At 45.4% G+C, this 18,107-nt stretch overlaps 1 protein-coding gene across 5 annotated transcripts in view; it reads left to right on the top strand.

Annotated features, from left to right (window-relative positions):
• slc8a1a (solute carrier family 8 member 1a) overlaps window positions 1-18,107 on the top strand; it is a 22,661-nt gene extending 4,554 nt beyond the window's left edge. The window contains exons 1-10 of one of the 5 annotated variants that reach the window (XM_027276681.1): window positions 192-345; window positions 1,058-2,871; window positions 6,107-6,213; window positions 8,151-8,171; window positions 8,302-8,319; window positions 10,631-10,699; window positions 11,568-11,695; window positions 11,997-12,096; window positions 12,258-12,530; window positions 16,174-18,106. In XM_027276681.1, the coding sequence (XP_027132482.1) occupies window positions 1,082-2,871; window positions 6,107-6,213; window positions 8,151-8,171; window positions 8,302-8,319; window positions 10,631-10,699; window positions 11,568-11,695; window positions 11,997-12,096; window positions 12,258-12,530; window positions 16,174-16,550 (2,883 nt within the window). In that variant the 5' untranslated portion in view covers window positions 192-345; window positions 1,058-1,081 and the 3' untranslated portion in view covers window positions 16,551-18,106. Of the gene's footprint in view, window positions 1-191; window positions 346-1,057; window positions 2,872-6,106; window positions 6,214-6,691; window positions 6,796-8,150; window positions 8,172-8,301; window positions 8,320-10,630; window positions 10,700-11,567; window positions 11,696-11,996; window positions 12,097-12,257; window positions 12,531-16,173 lie in introns of those variants that run through there. The other 4 variants (XM_027276682.1, XM_027276683.1, XM_027276685.1 and 1 more) reach the window with 4 other exon arrangements.

The raw sequence follows: 18,107 nt of genomic DNA, 5'->3' as shown, positions 1-18,107 counted from the left end.
AGTATTAGATAAAGATTCATGTGGAGAGTTTAAGATTAAAGTGATGCAGTGTGAATTTAATACTGATTAATAATTAACTCAAGAAGATTGTGATGTGGAGGAGGAGACAGCAGTGTGGTTCTTTAGTGGTGACGGTGTTATTATCAGACGCTGGTGTTTCTGTTTCTCGTCTCCACGTCGCCTGACAGACTTTGATTGTTTTCCTGGAGGAGGAGAGGACGCTTGCTCAGTGTTCTTCAGTGTTTCTGGCTGCAGGATGAAAACTCTTCTCGTGTTTTTCTGGAGATTCTGATGAAAACATCGTTCACTTTTTTTCTTCTTCACACTCAGACTGTTTGAGTTTTGGTGAGTTTCTGATTTACTGACGCTGCAGGAGAGTATCAGCATACAGTCTGATGGCATGAATGTGTTATATGGTACAGTAATGTTACAGTGCTGTTGGTGCATCAAATGTTTATTGTGTCCTTGAATCTGACTTTAGAAAAGTTGTTTTAAATGAATCATTTTTGATAAATAAGTTTGATCTTAGACAAAAAATCTGACAATGGTTAAAATGAAAAACTATACTCATCTTTTGTTCTGTGAGCTGCTGTAACGAGTGAATTAACTCAGTGTGCATCAGTAAATAAATATATCAAATAACAATTTAATATACATGAATATTAATCATTTAAATTGGAAAGAAATCAGTATATTTTGTTCTAAAATAAAGTATGTAGTTGTGCGCAGAGTAAATACAAAATATTATTTTATTTTAAAATATTAAATGTACAAAACGGTTTCAGTGAGTGATTATTTGCATGATCACAGTGATTCTTTTAAACAGACTGAACAGAACAAGAACTAAAAATATTCTGTGATCATTAGTAGATTATGTTGGACCAGTTTTAAAGTAACATCAACGGTTAGACTCCGGGTCCCACAGAAGGAAATACTTTCCAGCCTTTGCTCTGCAATCTAAGAGAAGTGAGAGAAGAGCTGCAGGACACTGAAGACGAGTCCTAAACACGATCTGACCAAAACCCAAAGAACTGAACTCTGCTTCTGTGCCTTGCAGGTTTAAGGGAGCTCAAGTGTGACCATGAGCCGAGCCGGGACCTGGTCACTGTTCTCCACCTATCAGCTGCTTTTCTTGTTGACCATCATCTCGAATGAACTTCCATACTCTGCAGCAGGAGGCTATACTTTGAGCCTCAAGTCCAACAACACACTGAGCAACCACACCACATGTGGAGAAGCTACCAAGTGCATTGAAGGTGTTATCCTGCCATTATGGACTCCAGTAAACCCGCCCCTTACCGACCGCCTTGCCAGAGCCACCATCTACTTTGTGGGGTTGGCGTACATGTTCTTGGGTGTCTCCATCATCGCTGATCGCTTCATGGCATCCATTGAGGTCATCACCTCCCAGGAGAGACAGATCACCATCAAGAAACCAAACGGTGAGAAGATCACCACGACGGTGCGCATCTGGAACGAGACTGTGTCCAACCTGACTCTGATGGCATTGGGTTCCTCCGCCCCAGAAATCCTCCTGTCAGTCGTGGAAGTTTGCGGTCACGGCTTTAACGCCGGCGAGCTGGGCCCCAACACCATCGTAGGAAGTGCTGCCTTCAACATGTTTGTCATCATTGGCCTTTGTGTGTCTGTCATTCCTGAAGGAGAGACCAGGAAGGTGAAGCACCTGAGGGTGTTCTTCGTCACAGCCACCTGGAGCGTCTTTGCGTACACCTGGCTTTACCTGATCTTGGCCGTCTTTTCTCCAGGTGTTGTTCAGATATGGGAGGGGCTGCTCACTCTCTTCTTCTTCCCCATTTGTGTAGGATTCGCTTATGTGGCTGACCGCAGACTTCTTTTTTACAAATACATGTACAAACGATACAGAGCAGGCAAGCGTAAAGGAATGATCATCGAAACTGAGGGAGAACCGGAGCTTCCCTCAAAGGTCGACATTGAAATGGATGGGAAAATGCTCAACTCCCATAGAGAGGAGATGGGGTTTGATGTTAAGGAGCTGGATGAGGAGGATGCCCGCAGAGAGGTGGCCAGGATCCTGAAGGAGCTCAAACAGAAACATCCTGAGAAGGAGATGGAGCAGTTGATGGAACTTGCCAATTACCAAGTTTTAACGCAGCAACAAAAGAGTCGGGCTTTCTACCGCTGTCAGGCAACCAGGATCATGACAGGAGCAGGCAACATCCTGAAGAAACATGCCGCTGACCAAGCCAAGAGAGCCACCCAGCACGATATCTGCACTGAGGTCTCTGTGAATGACTTTTCCTCCAAGCTGTTCTTTGACCCTGGTACCTACCAATGTCTGGAGAACTGCGGCAGTGTAGCGCTGAACGTGGTGCGCCGTGGTGGAGACCTAACGAGCACAGTCTCGGTGGATTACCGAACTGAAGACGGTACGGCGAATGCCGGCTCAGACTACCAGTTCACTGAAGGAACTATTGTTTTCAAACCCGGCGATACCGAAAAGGAAATCCGCATTGACATTATTGATGATGATATCTTTGAGGAAGACGAGCACTTCCTGGTTCACCTCAGCAATGTGAAGATCATCTCAGAGGGTACTGGCTCAGACGAGTACGAGTCAAACCATGTAAACGTCCTCGCAGGTTTAGGTCTGCCATGCACAGCCACTGTCACCATCTTTGATGACGACCACGCGGGAATCTTTACGTTCGAGGAGCCAGTGGTGACCGTGAGCGAGAGCATCGGGGTGATGGAGGTGAAGGTGATCCGGACCTCCGGAGCTCGTGGTGTTGTGGTGGTGCCGTACAAAACCATGGAGGGCACAGCCAAAGGAGGCGGTGAGGACTTTGAGGACACACATGGAGTCCTGGAGTTTGAGAACGACGAGATTTTGTAAGTAAAGATCTCTCATATATCGATACTGCTGAATGGGTTTGATGGAGTATCAGTTCCATGATTTCTCCATGAGTCTTTGTTTGAGTTCAAATTGAGTATTTCAACAAATCTCAATGTAGCAACAAGAATCATAATAATAATATGAATATTATTATTAATATTATATTAATATGAGACTTCATCTCACATTGCTGCAGATGTCTACATATGAATACAGAAAAGTTAAATCATCTCCATCCCTTTAGCTCTCCACACACTGCCCACAGATTCATATGCAGATGTTTGAGCAGACAGTAGACCTCCGTCACATCATGAAAACGCCTTTGAATGTAGAACCCTGTTCCTGGTGCTACATACTAAAGCTCCACCTCCACACGGTCATGTGACTGCTAGCCTCAGGTTTACATGCCTCACATAGCGGCTGCAGGCAGAGTGTTTCCATGTCCGCGGGCAGCAGGAATGTCTTTACAACACATTTATTTCCAGAGCATAAACACGGCCGCTGCCTGCGAAGGAAGAGGACGGCGTCTTGAAATGGAAAAGGTGCCACGCTCGTTCTTTGTTTCCGTTTATTAATGAGGACGCTGGCCTACATTTACACAGAATGAGCTGCTGGGAGAGCCTTATATAGACCGATCAAGTTATCACAGGATCGTAGACTCAGCACAGGTTCATCAGCTGAACACTCATTGACTCATAGTCACTGATAGATATTAGCATCTTCACGTAGCATAGATCCTGTCGTTCATTTCTAATTTCTCCTGTTTTGCATTTTACCGTGTTGAAGTCGCTCCTCACTCGTGGAGTCATTAAGGTCACCTGGAGGTCATTAAGGTTCTGTCTTCTGGACTCTGAACCAAGTCTTCCTCCGTAATGTGTTCATTCATTTTAGATCGTGTTTGTGATGTTTCTCTTAATAAAGAAACATCTTGTATAAATCAGTATTTAACAAGCGAGTCGACAGCTTTGCAAACAGCCAATCATCATCCAGGTCCCCAGCAGCCAATCATCATCTAGGTCCCCAGCAGCAGCTGATCTCATGCCTAGTCCCGCAGCAGTCAGCCCAGCTCGGCGTCTGTCTTTCAGCCTTTTATTTCACCAACTCTCACCAACCACTAAAGTCAGTCCCACATTTACTCTTGTCCGGCGGCTTTTTGCTCGCTCACTCTCTCCTTTTCTTCTTAGCTTCTCCGTCAGCGTCCTCTTCACTCTCTGCTCCTCTGCCATCATGTCCATAGAAGCTGCTGAGCCTGGTTACCTCCTCTTCTTCTTCCTGGTCGTCCATAACGCCTGTTGGTACAAACACTCAGTTTTTGACAGTTCTAAAAGCAGCTACAGCTGTCAGCAGGTTACTTCACTGTCCATCATAAACTCTGTAAATCACAGAGAGTTGAGGCGGAGCAGCCGGGGACATCAGAGGGAAAACCAAAAAACATTCCTCCATAAATATGATCCAGTTTCACCAGAATCAGTGAAATAGTTGCTGCTGTGTGACTTAGTGCCGTAAAGCGTTACGTACTTCTCCACCCCGGAGCCCAAAGTTACATAGTGTGAGAACAGACGTACGAATGACAGAGAGACCACCGTTCAGCTGATCACAGGTCAGTGTGGATCACCTGATCACAGGTCAGTGTGGGTCACCTGATCACAGGTCAGTGTGGTCACCTGATCACAGGTCAGAGTGGATCACTGATCACAGTCAGTGTGGGTCACCTGCATCCCAGGTCAGAGTGGGTCACCTGATCCCAGTTTCCGTGGATCACCTGATCACAGGTCAGTGTGGGTCACCTGATCACAGGTCAGTGTGGGTCACCTGGTCACAGGTCAGTGTGGGTCACCTGGTCACAACATGTACGATATGTTTGATGTCCTCGAGAACTCCCAGAGAAGATCTTTGGTTCTCAGTGTTTACGAGCTGAGCTCTGATTACATCCCGTCATCGTTACTCGTCAAGAACAGCTTGTCAATGTCATACTTTGGAATAAAGCAAGAGGCGGGCGTTACTACTTCACCACTTCCACCAATATCAGTTATTGATCATCAGGATCTTTTGCCTGTACGTTTGTTGACATTGAATGTTCAAACTTTCCCATCAGCCCCAGCTGCTTTTTGTTAGCATGTTAGCATGGCTTGAGTGTGAGCTGATCTCCAGCTCGTGTCTCTGGTCGTGCTGCTGTGATAAACATCACGCCGCTCTCTGCCTTATTAGGCAGCCTGTGCTGAGCAGCAGCAGGACCCTGCTCATCGTCCAGGGCTCGGCCCATAAAGCAGACAGATGACTGCAGCCGGTTCCCCTCAGATCCGATCACAGGGGAGGTCTCTGCTGGCCGGCAGCCAGCCTCCGTCCTCATCGCACTCATCTCAACTCAAGAACACTGAGTGTAAACCTGCAGAGAGCACGAGCAGACGTGAAGCTGCATCATCTGACTCTATAGTGACGTTAAATCAGAGTCTGTGTCTGAATGTCTCGTTCAGTCTCACAGGGTCTTCCTGTGTTGGCTTCACTTCACATGGAGGTTGCTGCCTGGTTCTACCTGACTGCTGGGCAGTCTCAGGTATTTACCTCTGGGGTCGAGGACCCTGCTAACAGCTAAAGCTAAAGTGATGATGCACACCTTCACTGGCTACACTGCTGTCCTCGAGGGACTGTCCCTTGACCTGGGACGTCCCCCCTGACTTCAGAGCCACATCTCTGCTCTTTGGCTTCTTTTAGTTTCATAAGTTCTGTGACGATGCTGCCCTAAAATGACATCAAATGTCCTGGGACATTGGACAGGACAGTTATGACGGGGTGGTTGGGTTCAGGACCAAAACCTGCAGTTCCTCAAACGTCCACGTGGGGCTGACTCAGAAAGTGAGTCAGTGTCCAAATATGGACTCATCAGCTGGTCTGTTACACGTTTGAACCCAAACTACAAGACGACAGTGTGTGTGTGTGTGGTTCTGATTCTCAGGAGACAACAACAACACACACACACACACACACACACACACACACACACACACACACACACACACACACACACACACACACACAGACTGTGGATCTGTCCAATGAGAGCTCCTGTAGCCTGCAGCACTCCAACACTCAGAGGCAAACTCCAACTCTCTGCTTCTCCGTCCTCTCTGTCTGCTGCTGTCCTCTCCGTCTGCTGCTGTCCTCTCCGTCCTCTCCGTCTGCTGCTGTCCTCTCCGTCTGCAAACGTTCCATGTTTTTGTGTCTGTGTTTCAGAAAGGTTCTTCAGATCAATATAATTGACGATGAAGAATATGAGAAAAACAAAAACTTCTTCTTGGAGCTGGCGGAGCCTCAGCTGCTGGAGATGAGTGAGAGGAAAGGTGGGGGCGTCGCCTTCCTGTGCTGTAATCCCGCCTCCATTACTAATGAGCTTTAACCTGTCAATCAAAACTCACCTGAAGACCGTTAAAGTCACAATGATCACTCCAGTGTGACCTCACTTCCTGTTCACTTCCTGATCATCTCGTTAGCTGCTAACGCCGCTAACCACCCAAAGCATTATGGGAAGTGCAGTTCTCCGCTCACACGGTGTCAGAGCAGATCGAGCTGACAGGAAATCAGACACAGAAACAGAGAGCCCGGTCGATTTTCAAAATAAGACGCCCTTTGCTTTATTTTGGTAAACACTTTCACTTCCTTCATTGTGACTTTAATATCAGCGAGTTCAATGAAGTGAGGTCACTTCCCCTTTATCCTTGTATGGTGTTGCCATGGTAACTCCGAGTGTGTTTGTGTGTTGATGAACTAATGCATGACCTCTGACCCCTCCCTCTCTTGTTGTCTGCACTGTCTCCGCAGGAAGTCAGTAAGCGTTAGAATAATTGACCACGAGGAGTACGATAAGCAGGCCAGCTTCTACATAGAGCTGCAGGAGCCATATTGGAACAGGAGGAGATGGACAGGTGTGAAGAGGCACCTTGACCTCTCTGTTGACCTTTGACCTTTTCATCGGCGACCTTTAGGCGCTCTTTTCTGCTTTTGCTCCGTTTGCTTCATCTGTCGCTGTGCTGCCTCCTCCGATTGGTCAGAGCTCAGTTGGACTGGTTAAGTCTGGTTTGGACTAGTTGAGATTAATTCTGAGACAGGAAGGAGAGATACATTTAGGATAGGTTAAGACCAGTTAAGACCAGTTAGGACTGGTTAACTGGTTAAGACCAGTTAAGACCAGTTAAGACCAGGTAAGACCAGTTAGGACTGGTTAACTGGTTAAGACCAGTTAAGACTGGTTAAGACCTGTTAAGACCAGTTAAGACTGGTTAAAACCAGTTAAGACTGGTTAACTGGTTAAGACCATTTAAGACCAGTTAAGACTGGTTAAGACCTGTTAGAACAGGGGTGGACAGGTTAGGACAGGTGTGGACAGGGGTGGACATGTAAGGACAGATGTGGACATGTGTGGACATGTAAGGACAGGTGTGGACAGGTTAGGACAGGTGTGGACATGTTAGGACAGGTGTGGACATGTAAGGACAGGTGTGGACATGTTAGGACAGGTGTGGACATGTGTGGACATGTAAGGACATGTGTGGACATGTAAGGACAGGTGTGGACAGGTTAGGACAGGTGTGGACATGTGTGGACATGTTAGGACAGGTGTGGACAGGTGTGGACATGCTAGGACAGGTGTGGACATGTAAGGATAGTTGTGGACATGTTAGGACAGGTGTGGACAGGTGTGGACATACTAGGACAGGTGTGGACAGGTGTGGACATGTTAGGACAGGTGTGGACAGGTGTGGACATGTTAGGACAGGTGTGGACAGGTGTGGACATGTAAGGATAGGTGTGGACATGTAAGGACAGGTGTGGACAGGTGTGGACATGTAAAGATAGGTGTGGACATGTTAGGACAGGTGTGGACATGTTAGGACAGGTGTGGACAGGTGTGGACATGCTAGGACAGGTGTGGACAGGTGTGGACATGTAAGGACAGGTGTGGACAGGTGTGGACAGGTGTCCTCTCTCTATCTGTCCCCTTTGTGTTTAACTTGCCTGTTTTCTCACTGTTTGCTTGAATTTGAAATTGAACGTTGAGAATTCATTGACAGGAACACTGCGTGTAGTTTAGAAGATAAACAACAAGTCCTCAGACCCAAAGCTTCTGAGGTCCTGGTCTAGGTTTGTCCTGGTCCAGGTTTGTCCTGGTCCAGGTTTGTCAGGTTGGCTGTGTTGAGAACATCTGAGCTGTGGTGGTTGGAGGATCTGATCTGCTTCCTGTTTTATTCTCTGATTTCTGTCTCGTCTGTTTCCTTCTCAGCTGTGTTGCTTCAGGAAGTCGGTAAGCTCGTTTCCTGTTTCTCTTCATTCTGTCTTCGTCTCTGTCGGCTCAAACAGCTTCTGTGGATTTCTAGAAATGATTCCTTTAATGAACTCATAAATTCTGACTTCTTGTTTCTTTCAACTTTCAGGTGGATTCGTCAGAACAGGTGAGTGAAGTCAGACATTCTGTCTCATGGTGACTTCATCACTTCCTGTTGATGTGAGTTAACGTGTCCTTCCTGTACGACTTCTCATTAGACAAACAGCTGTATGGTAAGACACCTCTGAGCGCTGGGACGATCACAGACATGCAGCACATGAATGTCATGCTGAAACTCATTTCTCACTGTGTGGAGACACAAAGATGAAATGTCCCCCATCAAAGCAGGATGCAGATTTCATCTCACTATGAAACGACCTGTGCATGAACCGTGAACAGAGAATACATCGAACATAAACCTGAATCTGTGCAGACAGAAATATCCCAAATCATAACTCCACCTACTTGTTACATGAGAGCCTGTCTTTGATATTATGTCCAAGTTAAGACATAATACAGATGTCAGCTGATGAGAACATCTGGATACACACTGCGCACATTCAGTGTGAAAACAGGATGTTCCTTTGTTACAGTCAGAGAACCTGTGTGTAGTCCAAAAGCTTCCTCGAGGAACCTTCAGTGTTTCCACGGGAACGTGATCTGTGGAGAACCTCTGAAGGTTTCTGGAAGACGTTTGTCACAGAGTGTCCTCCATCACTGACTGGATCAGTTCACTAACATGCTGACAGTGCATGGGTGAGAGAATATGCTGATGAAGAGCCCAGCTAGCTGACGTGACACATGGAGCATCGACACTTTGAACACACCTCGCAGCGTCTTGTTCTTCTCGGGCCGTCGGTCCGTCAGTCCATCAGTCCGTCGGTCCGTCAGTCCGGACATGCTGTGACAGGATGTCTGCTTCAATTAGACTCGTTATGTTTCTCGTAGCTCACGATGAGATTTTATATCTTCCTTCATCTTATCAATGTGTCCATCATCAAGTCGGTACTGTCACGTTATTCCCTGTTGGTCTCAGACACTGTGCTCCAACCTGGTCCGTTCCGGCTGCTGAGCCCGGTTCTGTTAGCCTGCTAACGGCAGATTCAGTTCGCAGCAGTTAATTAGCATTAATTAGCTCTGTGTCCATCATAAAGTGTGTAAGTCACAGAGAGTTGAAGCAGTCGGAGGACGTCAGAGGGAAAAGCAACAAATATATTGTGTCTAAAATCGGATCCAGTCTGGATAAAGTTCTGTGGTTCTGGTTCTGTTCAGTGATCAGTGAGGCCCGGACACAGAGGACTGCAGCAGCCTCACAGTCACTCACAGACCGGATCAAACAGGAAGCACTCAGAAGAGCGAAAGCGTTTGATTGGATGTTAAATTAGTACACGCCCCCTGAGTGCAGGATGACATCATCAACAAGTTTTATGGTTTATCAGGACAAACTCTAAAATACCATGAAGAACACCTGAAGAACACCTGAAGACACTGAAGACACTGAAGAACACCTGAAGAACACCTGAAGAACACCTGAAGAACACCTGAAGACCTGAAGAACACCTGAGGACACTGAAGAACACCTGAACACCTGAAGAACACCTGAAGAACACCTGAGGACACTGAAGAACACCTGAGGACACTGAAGAACACCTGAAGAACACCTGAAGAACACCTGAAGACACTGAAGAACACCTGAAGAACACCTGGAGACACTGAAGAACACCTGAAGAACACCTGAAGACACTGAAGAACACCTGAAGACACTGAAGAACACCTGAAGAACACCTGAAGAACACCTGAAGAACGCCTGAAGACACTGAAGAACACCTGAAGAACACCTGAAGAACACCTGAAGACACTGAAGAACACCTGAAGAACACCTGAAGAACACCTGAAGACACTGAAGAACACCTGAAGACACTGAAGAACACCTGAAGAACACCTGAAGACACTTAAGAACACCTGAAGAACGCCTGAAGACACTGAAGAACACCTGAAGACACTGAAGAACACCTGAAGAACACCTGAAGACACTGAAGACACTGAAGAACACCTGAAAAACACCTGAAGAACACCTGAAGACACTGAAGAACACCTGAAGAACACCTGAAGACATCAGTCACCTGGTCCTGACGGGTCTCATGTCTGACTGCATGCTTCATGCATCATTCACTTCTGACCACATCTCCTCACCTCTCCTCACCAAGTGACCCGATCTCTGACCTCCTCAACCGCTGAGGCTGATGGGAGATCCTTGAGCATGCGGCTCTCGTTGCTGATGTCACATTGTCACATTCTGTCACCAGCAGAAGTTGATTGGTCACAGGTTCTGTTAGACGTGAAGTTCAGATCTTTTTTCTTCAGTGTTGTTGTCGTTGTCCAACTCAGCGACTCGAGGTTCTTTTTTCAGTACAATCAGTCTGTGTTCACCTGTTCAGGCAGAGACGTCTACAGGAAGGTCCAGGGACGAGACCACCCCGCCCCCTCCACCATCATCAACATCACAGGTACGTCCTCTGCCCATCCACCCTTCAGTCTGCATGTGCACCACCTGTTTGTTCATCTACCCTTCCTTAAGTTTATCTGTCCACTCGTCTGTCTGTCTGTCAGCCCTCTGTCCATCCATTCGATCAGTCTAGACTGTGAGACAGACTCAACGTGAGCAAGAAGAAAAACCTCGAGCAGAACCCCAATCATGGTGGACATCATCTGCAGGGAACAGATCAGTGTAGAGAGATAAAGGAACAGCAGCAATAATAGGAGATTGATAGCTGAAAGCTCTGGCTCCCAATCTACTTTTGGAAACTATAAGAACCACAAGGAACCCTGAAGAACCATGAGGAACCCTGAAGAACCATGAGGAACCCTGAAGAACCACAAGGAACCCTGAAGAACCATGAGGAACCCTGAAGAACCACAAGGAACCCTGAAGAACCACGAGGAACCCAGCGCAGTGTTCTAGAGGGGTAGTAAGGTACTATGAGCTCTTTTAGATAAGATGGTGCCTGACCATGAAGAGCTTTGTAAGTAAGGAGAAGAATTTAAATTCTATTCTAGATTTAATAGGTAGCCAATGCAAGGAAGCCAAAATGGGAGAGATGTGATCTCTGATCTTGGTTCCTGTCAGACACTGTAATAAAAAGGCAGGGAGATCCAACTGGATCACAGGCGCTGCGATCAGGAAAGGAAGGTTCTGGACTCACCAGACCAGAACTGAGAGGCTCAGGAAGACCACTATCATCCTCAATGAGGACACTTTTGTTGTTAGACTATTAAGATTATTTATTTAGTTCTATTACAATGTATCCATCCATCTGTCCATCAGTGTTCAGCGATGGCGGTCTGACCATCAATCTTTCTCTGTCTCTCTGTCAGAGGAGGATGGCGAGGACGTTTTGACCAAGAAGGAGGAGGAGGAGAGGCGGATTGCCGAGATGGGCAAGCCGACGCTGGGCGAACACGTCAAACTGGAGGTCGTCATCGAGGAGTCGTACGAGTTCAAGGTGGGATCAGTTTCTGTCACGATTGGTCCAGTAGGTAGGACTTAAAGACAGATTACAAAATCTTGATCTAGTTTAGTTTGTCTGTTCTGGGCTCCTGTAGAAACATGGCATAGAAGAGGAGCCACAGCATCTGCAAACACACATTGAGTCTGATTTTCAGATGATTAAACACTCAGTTATGAAGATTATTAATCTGACACCATCAAAATAAACTCTATAATAAAGTCTACTCGATAGGATGATTTGTTAAGGGATCAGCATAAACATGAGATTTTCCTGTGAACCTCCTGCTGTCTTTCAGAGCACCGTAGATAAACTTCTTAAGAAGACCAACCTGGCTCTGGTGATCGGGACAAACAGCTGGAGAGAACAATTTGTGGAAGCTATCACAGTCAGCTCTGGTAAGAACTTCAGAAAAGGTTTTGTGGTGTAGCACAAGAAGGAAAAGTGTGGTTAAGAAACAAGCTCCATTATTGGCGTTAAAAATTCGAGTTTGAGGTCTTTGGAGAAGTTCCTCACCACACTTTAATCACTGCTGGCTCTGCCTCCCTCTTCTGCCCAGGTGATGATGATGACGATGATTGTGGCGAGGAAAAGCTGCCCTCCTGTTTCGACTACGTCATGCACTTCCTCACGGTCTTCTGGAAGCTTCTGTTCGCCTTTGTTCCTCCCACCGACTACTGGAATGGTTGGGCCTGCTTCGTCGTCTCTATCTCTGTCATCGGCCTCTTGACGGCGGTGATCGGCGACCTGGCGTCACATTTCGGCTGCACAGTTGGCCTCAAAGACTCCGTCACAGCTGTGGTGTTCGTAGCTTTAGGCACATCTGTACCAGGTAACCCCGGTGATGGTGGATTCTCACACCAAACTACAGGCACAGCCTTAAAACTAATAAAGCTAGACTTTAACGACACTAAACTTTTAAAATTGTCAATAGTCAACAAGTTTCTGAAACAGATGTGGACACACATGGTTCTGACATCGGCAGCTGAAGAACTTTGTGGTTTAACCTTGAAAGTGTAAGTCAGGTGTAGAGTTGTCACGACACTAAAATGAGTAACCACGATACTATACCAGACAAAGTATCGCGGTTCCGGGTATTATCACGATACTGCGGCCTTTTTTTATTATTATTATTTTTATAAACTGCAATGTATTTGTACAAGTTAGTTTGAAACAACGACGTTTGTTTTTTAAGCAAAATTAGTGTTGCCACTGACGAAGACGCCACGGCAGACTCGCTGCTCGGGCCCGGTGCTTCTGCCATGGTGAGTGTGTTGTCTCGTGTCTGGGCGAGACAGAACTTTAGCTTGTTGTTTGTTTTGAAGTGAGTTTCTATCGAAGCGGAGCTGTCTTCGTGGAGTTCGTTCTTGCCGGCAGAAACACACGAACAGCCAATCAGCTAACAGACGGGCGGACCCAGCGTGCGGAAACAGCCTATCATATCCCTGGACGTCACCAGTAACAGGCAAACAGCCAATCATTCAGCAGCTGTGTAGTTCGGTTGCGGTTCCATGTTGGTTTGTTTACAAAGGAGTAGCATGCAGTGAGAAGCCGGGAGGAGAGCAGAGGCGGCCGCTATGTAGCGGAGACTGGCACCGGTAGTATAGTAATCCACGGTAGGACCGTCGTGTAAAACTTCTAGTATAGTAGCGACGGTTATGATTTGGCACCGCGGGGTACCGGGTATACCGTGGGTATCGTGCAACTCTAGTCAGGTGTGATAGAAGTTCTGCAGAGCAAGCTGAATGTCATCGTAGTCGACCAGACTCACATAGTTTCCACGTTCTACCTGACCTGTGGGAAGTGTGGGGTCACTGACACCTTTGAAGGCATCATGACTCATGGACACAGCTGTCCATCTAGTGGATCACTTGACTTGAGGTCACCTGAGTGCAGGTGTAGATGGGGGTCGTTAAGTTCAGGTCTTGTTCTCAGGCTAAATGTGTAGCATGAGTAACACCTGTACCTGTGTTACCCCTAAAACACACCGCGTGCAGAGCGGCTGCGTACTCCGCCGTCCGCCAGCTCACACATAATCCGTTTGTGATGCTCAGGTGCGTCTCCGCCGGACACAGAGCGTCACGAGAATGCACGAGATCTCGTGACTTCAAACATAATCACGTGATATTTCCGGCTGTAGTCTCTCTGACTCCTGCGATGACATTCCACGCCGCATCTTTTTTCTGGTGTCCTTATAAAAAGGATGTGAGGGGTCATCAATGATTACACCTGAAAACCCCTCACCTGTTGACTTCAGGTCGGCCCCGCCCATTATGACGTGTTCTTGTAATGAAACTTGATCGAGTATTTTATTTTGAAAATTAACCGAGTTTTATTTTGTATTTTGTAGCTGATTTCCTGCTCTGTGCTGAGTTTATGCTCCGTGCTCCGGCTCCGTAACAATAGAAGCTCTGTGTGTGTTGTGGAGGCTGCTGGACGCCGCAGTCGATCCGGAGCCGTGACGCAGCGGGACGGAGACTGTGAGAGCTGACACACTGACTGACATGGAAACGGATCGGCTCCGTCGCCGTGTATTTTAGGCTTAAGAGTCTTCACCTCAAAATACACTGTTGACATTTATGATGTGCAGTAATGCACACAGAAGACACTAGATGGTGGTGAAAGCAGGGTCATGAGTTGGGCATAGCTTTACTTCCATACTGAACATATTAAGATCAAACTATGGAGATATGGTTCAGATGTCTAACTAAAAAAAAAAACACATAGAAGAGTCTAAATGCTGTATTGTAATGTCTTGATTTAGTTAGAAAGAAAGTAGTTTGGTCCATTTCTGAGTCAGCATTATATATATATATGAGATGATAGATTATATATATATATAGATTAGGGCTGTCAATCGACTAAAAAAAATAACTAATTAATCGCAAAAATTTCTTAATTAATCGCGATTAATCGCGATTAATCTATCAATAAATGTACTCAATAAATTAATGCATTTTTCTGAGACTGAACTTATATTAATATTTATTTATGTAAAATGATCAAATTAAGGATAAACACATAAAGTATATGAATTTCATTCATGTTATTGGCTTAAGGTGACAATGCACAGTGGCAAACAAAAAAAAGCCAGAATGAGGAAATATACTGACGAGTGCCACACTCCTGTAGTGTAGACAGGGTGTTGTTGCTTTGAGGTGATATGTTAAAGTCGTGTTACTTCTGTGAATTTTAAATTCGGCTTTGCAAACTGTGCAAATGCCTGTGTTTTTGTCCAACGAGCCGTCAGGCAACTTTTTAAAATGAAAGTTCCCCCTAAAAGTCTCTTATCCATCTTTTACACCACAGACTCTCCTTTAGTTAGGATAGATCATAGACATATACATAGACCTCTCCTTTAGTTAGGATAGATCAAGACATATAGACATAGACTCTCCTTAGTTTTGGAATAGATCATAGACATAAATACATAGACCTCGCTTTAGTTAGGATAGATCATAGACATATACATAGACTCTCCTTTAGTTAGGATAGATCATAGACATATATACATAGACCTCTCCTTAGTTAGGATAGATCAGACACATATACATAGACTCTCTTTAGTTAGGATAGATCATAGACATATACATAGACTCTCCTTTAGTTAGGAGAGATCATAGACATACATACATAGACTCTCCTTAGTTAGGATAGATCATAGACATACATAGACCTCCTTTAGTTAGGATAGATCATAGACATACATACATAGACTCTCCTTTAGTTAGGATATCATAGACATATATACATAACTCTCCTTTAGTTAGGATAGATCATAGACATACTACATAGACTCTCCTTTAGTTAGGATGATCATAGACTATACATAGACCTCCTGTTTAGTTAGGATAGATCATAGACATACAAACTAGACTCCCTTCAGTTAGGATAGATCATAGACATATACATAGACTCTCCTTTAGTTAGGATAGATCATAGACATATACATAGACCTCCCTTTAGTTAGGATAGATCATAGACATATACATAGACTCTCCTTTAGTTAGGATAGATCATAGACATAATACATAGACCCCTTTATTAGGATAGATCATAGACATATTACACAGACGCCTCATTGAGCAGTTTGGTCCGTTGCTGCGATACGTTAACATGTCCGCCATATTGATGTGGTAGATCTGCCCGTAAACTAATACAAGCAGGGCCGGTTTTAGCTGTGGGCAATGTGGGCGACCGCCCAGGGCGCAGTCTCCGTGAGGGCTTTAAGTTAATGCCTCTTATACACCCATTCACACACACACTAATAATCTGGGAAACAAAGCTACACTCTGCCACATCCAAAATGGGCCCGCCACCGGAAGTAAACAAAACCGCGTTAATTCGTTAATTTTTTTTAACGCGTTAATTCTTTAAAATTAATCGACAAAATTAACGCGTTAATTTTGACAGCACTAATAATATAATATATAGATATAGACCCTCTGACATTTATGTTTTCTCATTTCTCACAGACACTTTTGCCAGTAAGGTGGCAGCCATCCAGGACCAATACGCTGACGCCTCCATCGGCAACGTGACTGGAAGTAACGCTGTTAACGTCTTCCTGGGTATCGGCGTGGCCTGGTCCATCGCTGCTATCTACCATTACTCCAAAGGCCGGGAGTTCAGGGTTGACCCAGGCACGCTAGCCTTCTCCGTCACACTCTTCACCATCTTTGCCTTCATCTGCATCGCCGTCCTCATCTACCGCCGACGGCCTGAGATTGGCGGGGAGCTTGGCGGACCCAGAGTCCCTAAGATCCTCACCACCTGCCTGTTCTTCAGCCTGTGGTTAATGTACATTGTCTTCTCCTCACTGGAGGCCTACTGCCACATAAAGGGCTTCTAAAAGTTCTGCTTTGGGTCCAGAAAGGTTCTTGATGGCAGTTCTGGTGGTTAACAAAATGTTCCAATAGATTCCTGCATATTCTGACGGGTTCTTATAACTTCAGTTATTTGTCTAAAGGTTTGGTAGATGTTGGAAGCTTGTAACCATTTGCTGACAGTTGATTGATTTCTTAAGGTTCTGGAGGACATGTAATCGTTCTGACAGGACTCTAACAGATAAAATACCTTTACAGTCCAGCAGAACATTTTTTTAACAGGTTCAAAACAACTCTGATTGGTTTCTAAAGATCCTAAAAGTTCCTAAAGGATCCAACAGTTTGTTGACGGTCCCAGTGCACTGCTAAAAGTTCCAATGTTTCTGCATAAGGGTTTGGATAATCTTTGAAGGATTCTGCTGGGTTTTGATGGGTTCTTATCTTTTCTTTTATTGATCTCAATGTTCAGACAAATGTCTAAAGATTGTTGCTGGTCCCTGACAGTTGATGGAGTCCTGCATGATGTGCCAGGTTCTTATATTTTCAAAGGTTTGGATTGACTTTTAATGGTTCTGCTTGGTTCTGAGTGAAGTTCCTGAAAATCGTTTGCCTTATGTCTAAAGGTTGTTCTTTTAAAACACGTAGATTGCTATATATTGTGACTCTATAAACCTCTAAGGAGGCCACTAGGTTCTGAAAGGTTCTTGAATGATCGAACTGGTTCCTATATTTTCTGACAGCTGACTGAAGGCTCTGATATAACCGTTCTAACAGTATTCATTCATTGTGACTGAACAGTTCTTTCAGGTTCTGTCGGGTTCCAAACATATTTGAGGTACCTGACAGGTTCTCCGTGTTCTTGTTGGATTTCTAAAGTTTACTGACTCATCAGTTCTCTGGCTGTTAAATGCTGGTGACCTCCAAGACTGGACTATCTTCATCCTTGCATACCTCCTGAACTTTTAAAGACATTTACATATTTCATAAATCCTCCTCCTCTACCTTTGAGCAATCTTTACGATAAACCATTTCAAGTTTTTAGGACTTTGAACCACATCCACAGTTGACGAGCAGCCGTGCTGACAAAGGAGGCAGTTCACGGTGGTTTGGACTGGATCAGTAGTGATGCACCTCAATGAATATCTGCACTGAGTTTGAACATAGTTATTTTTGTGTGTACGAGGTTCCTGAGTCTGGTGTTGAAGCCATTAAAGGTCCATGAACTCTTAAAAACTCCAGTTCATTTGTGTGTGTGTGTGTCACGATATGATTGGCTGCAGCCGACGGATGCCTATTGGACGATGTGAACATGTGAGTTGTCTGCAGTGTCTCTCCTTCAGCGAGTGACATATTCTTTTCTTACCTTCATGGAAAACGTCACAAGGTCATGAAGAAACATTCCTCATTACCTTGTGGCGTTTTCCATCAAGTTAGGAAACGTGGTTAGGAAAGGACTTAGGAGCAAACATTGGACTATTCGACTGTCCCCAGTGTTTCTTTGTAGTCAGTCTAACCCTGCGTCGGCCTGGAAACATCTCTACATGTATGAACTGCTCTGCGAGCTGTGTCTGCTGCTCCTGTGG

This window comes from Larimichthys crocea, unplaced genomic scaffold (genome assembly GCF_000972845.2).
Source record: "Larimichthys crocea isolate SSNF unplaced genomic scaffold, L_crocea_2.0 scaffold532, whole genome shotgun sequence".
NCBI lineage: Eukaryota > Metazoa > Chordata > Actinopteri > Sciaenidae > Larimichthys > Larimichthys crocea.
This window is presented reverse-complemented; position numbering and strand designations above follow the sequence as displayed.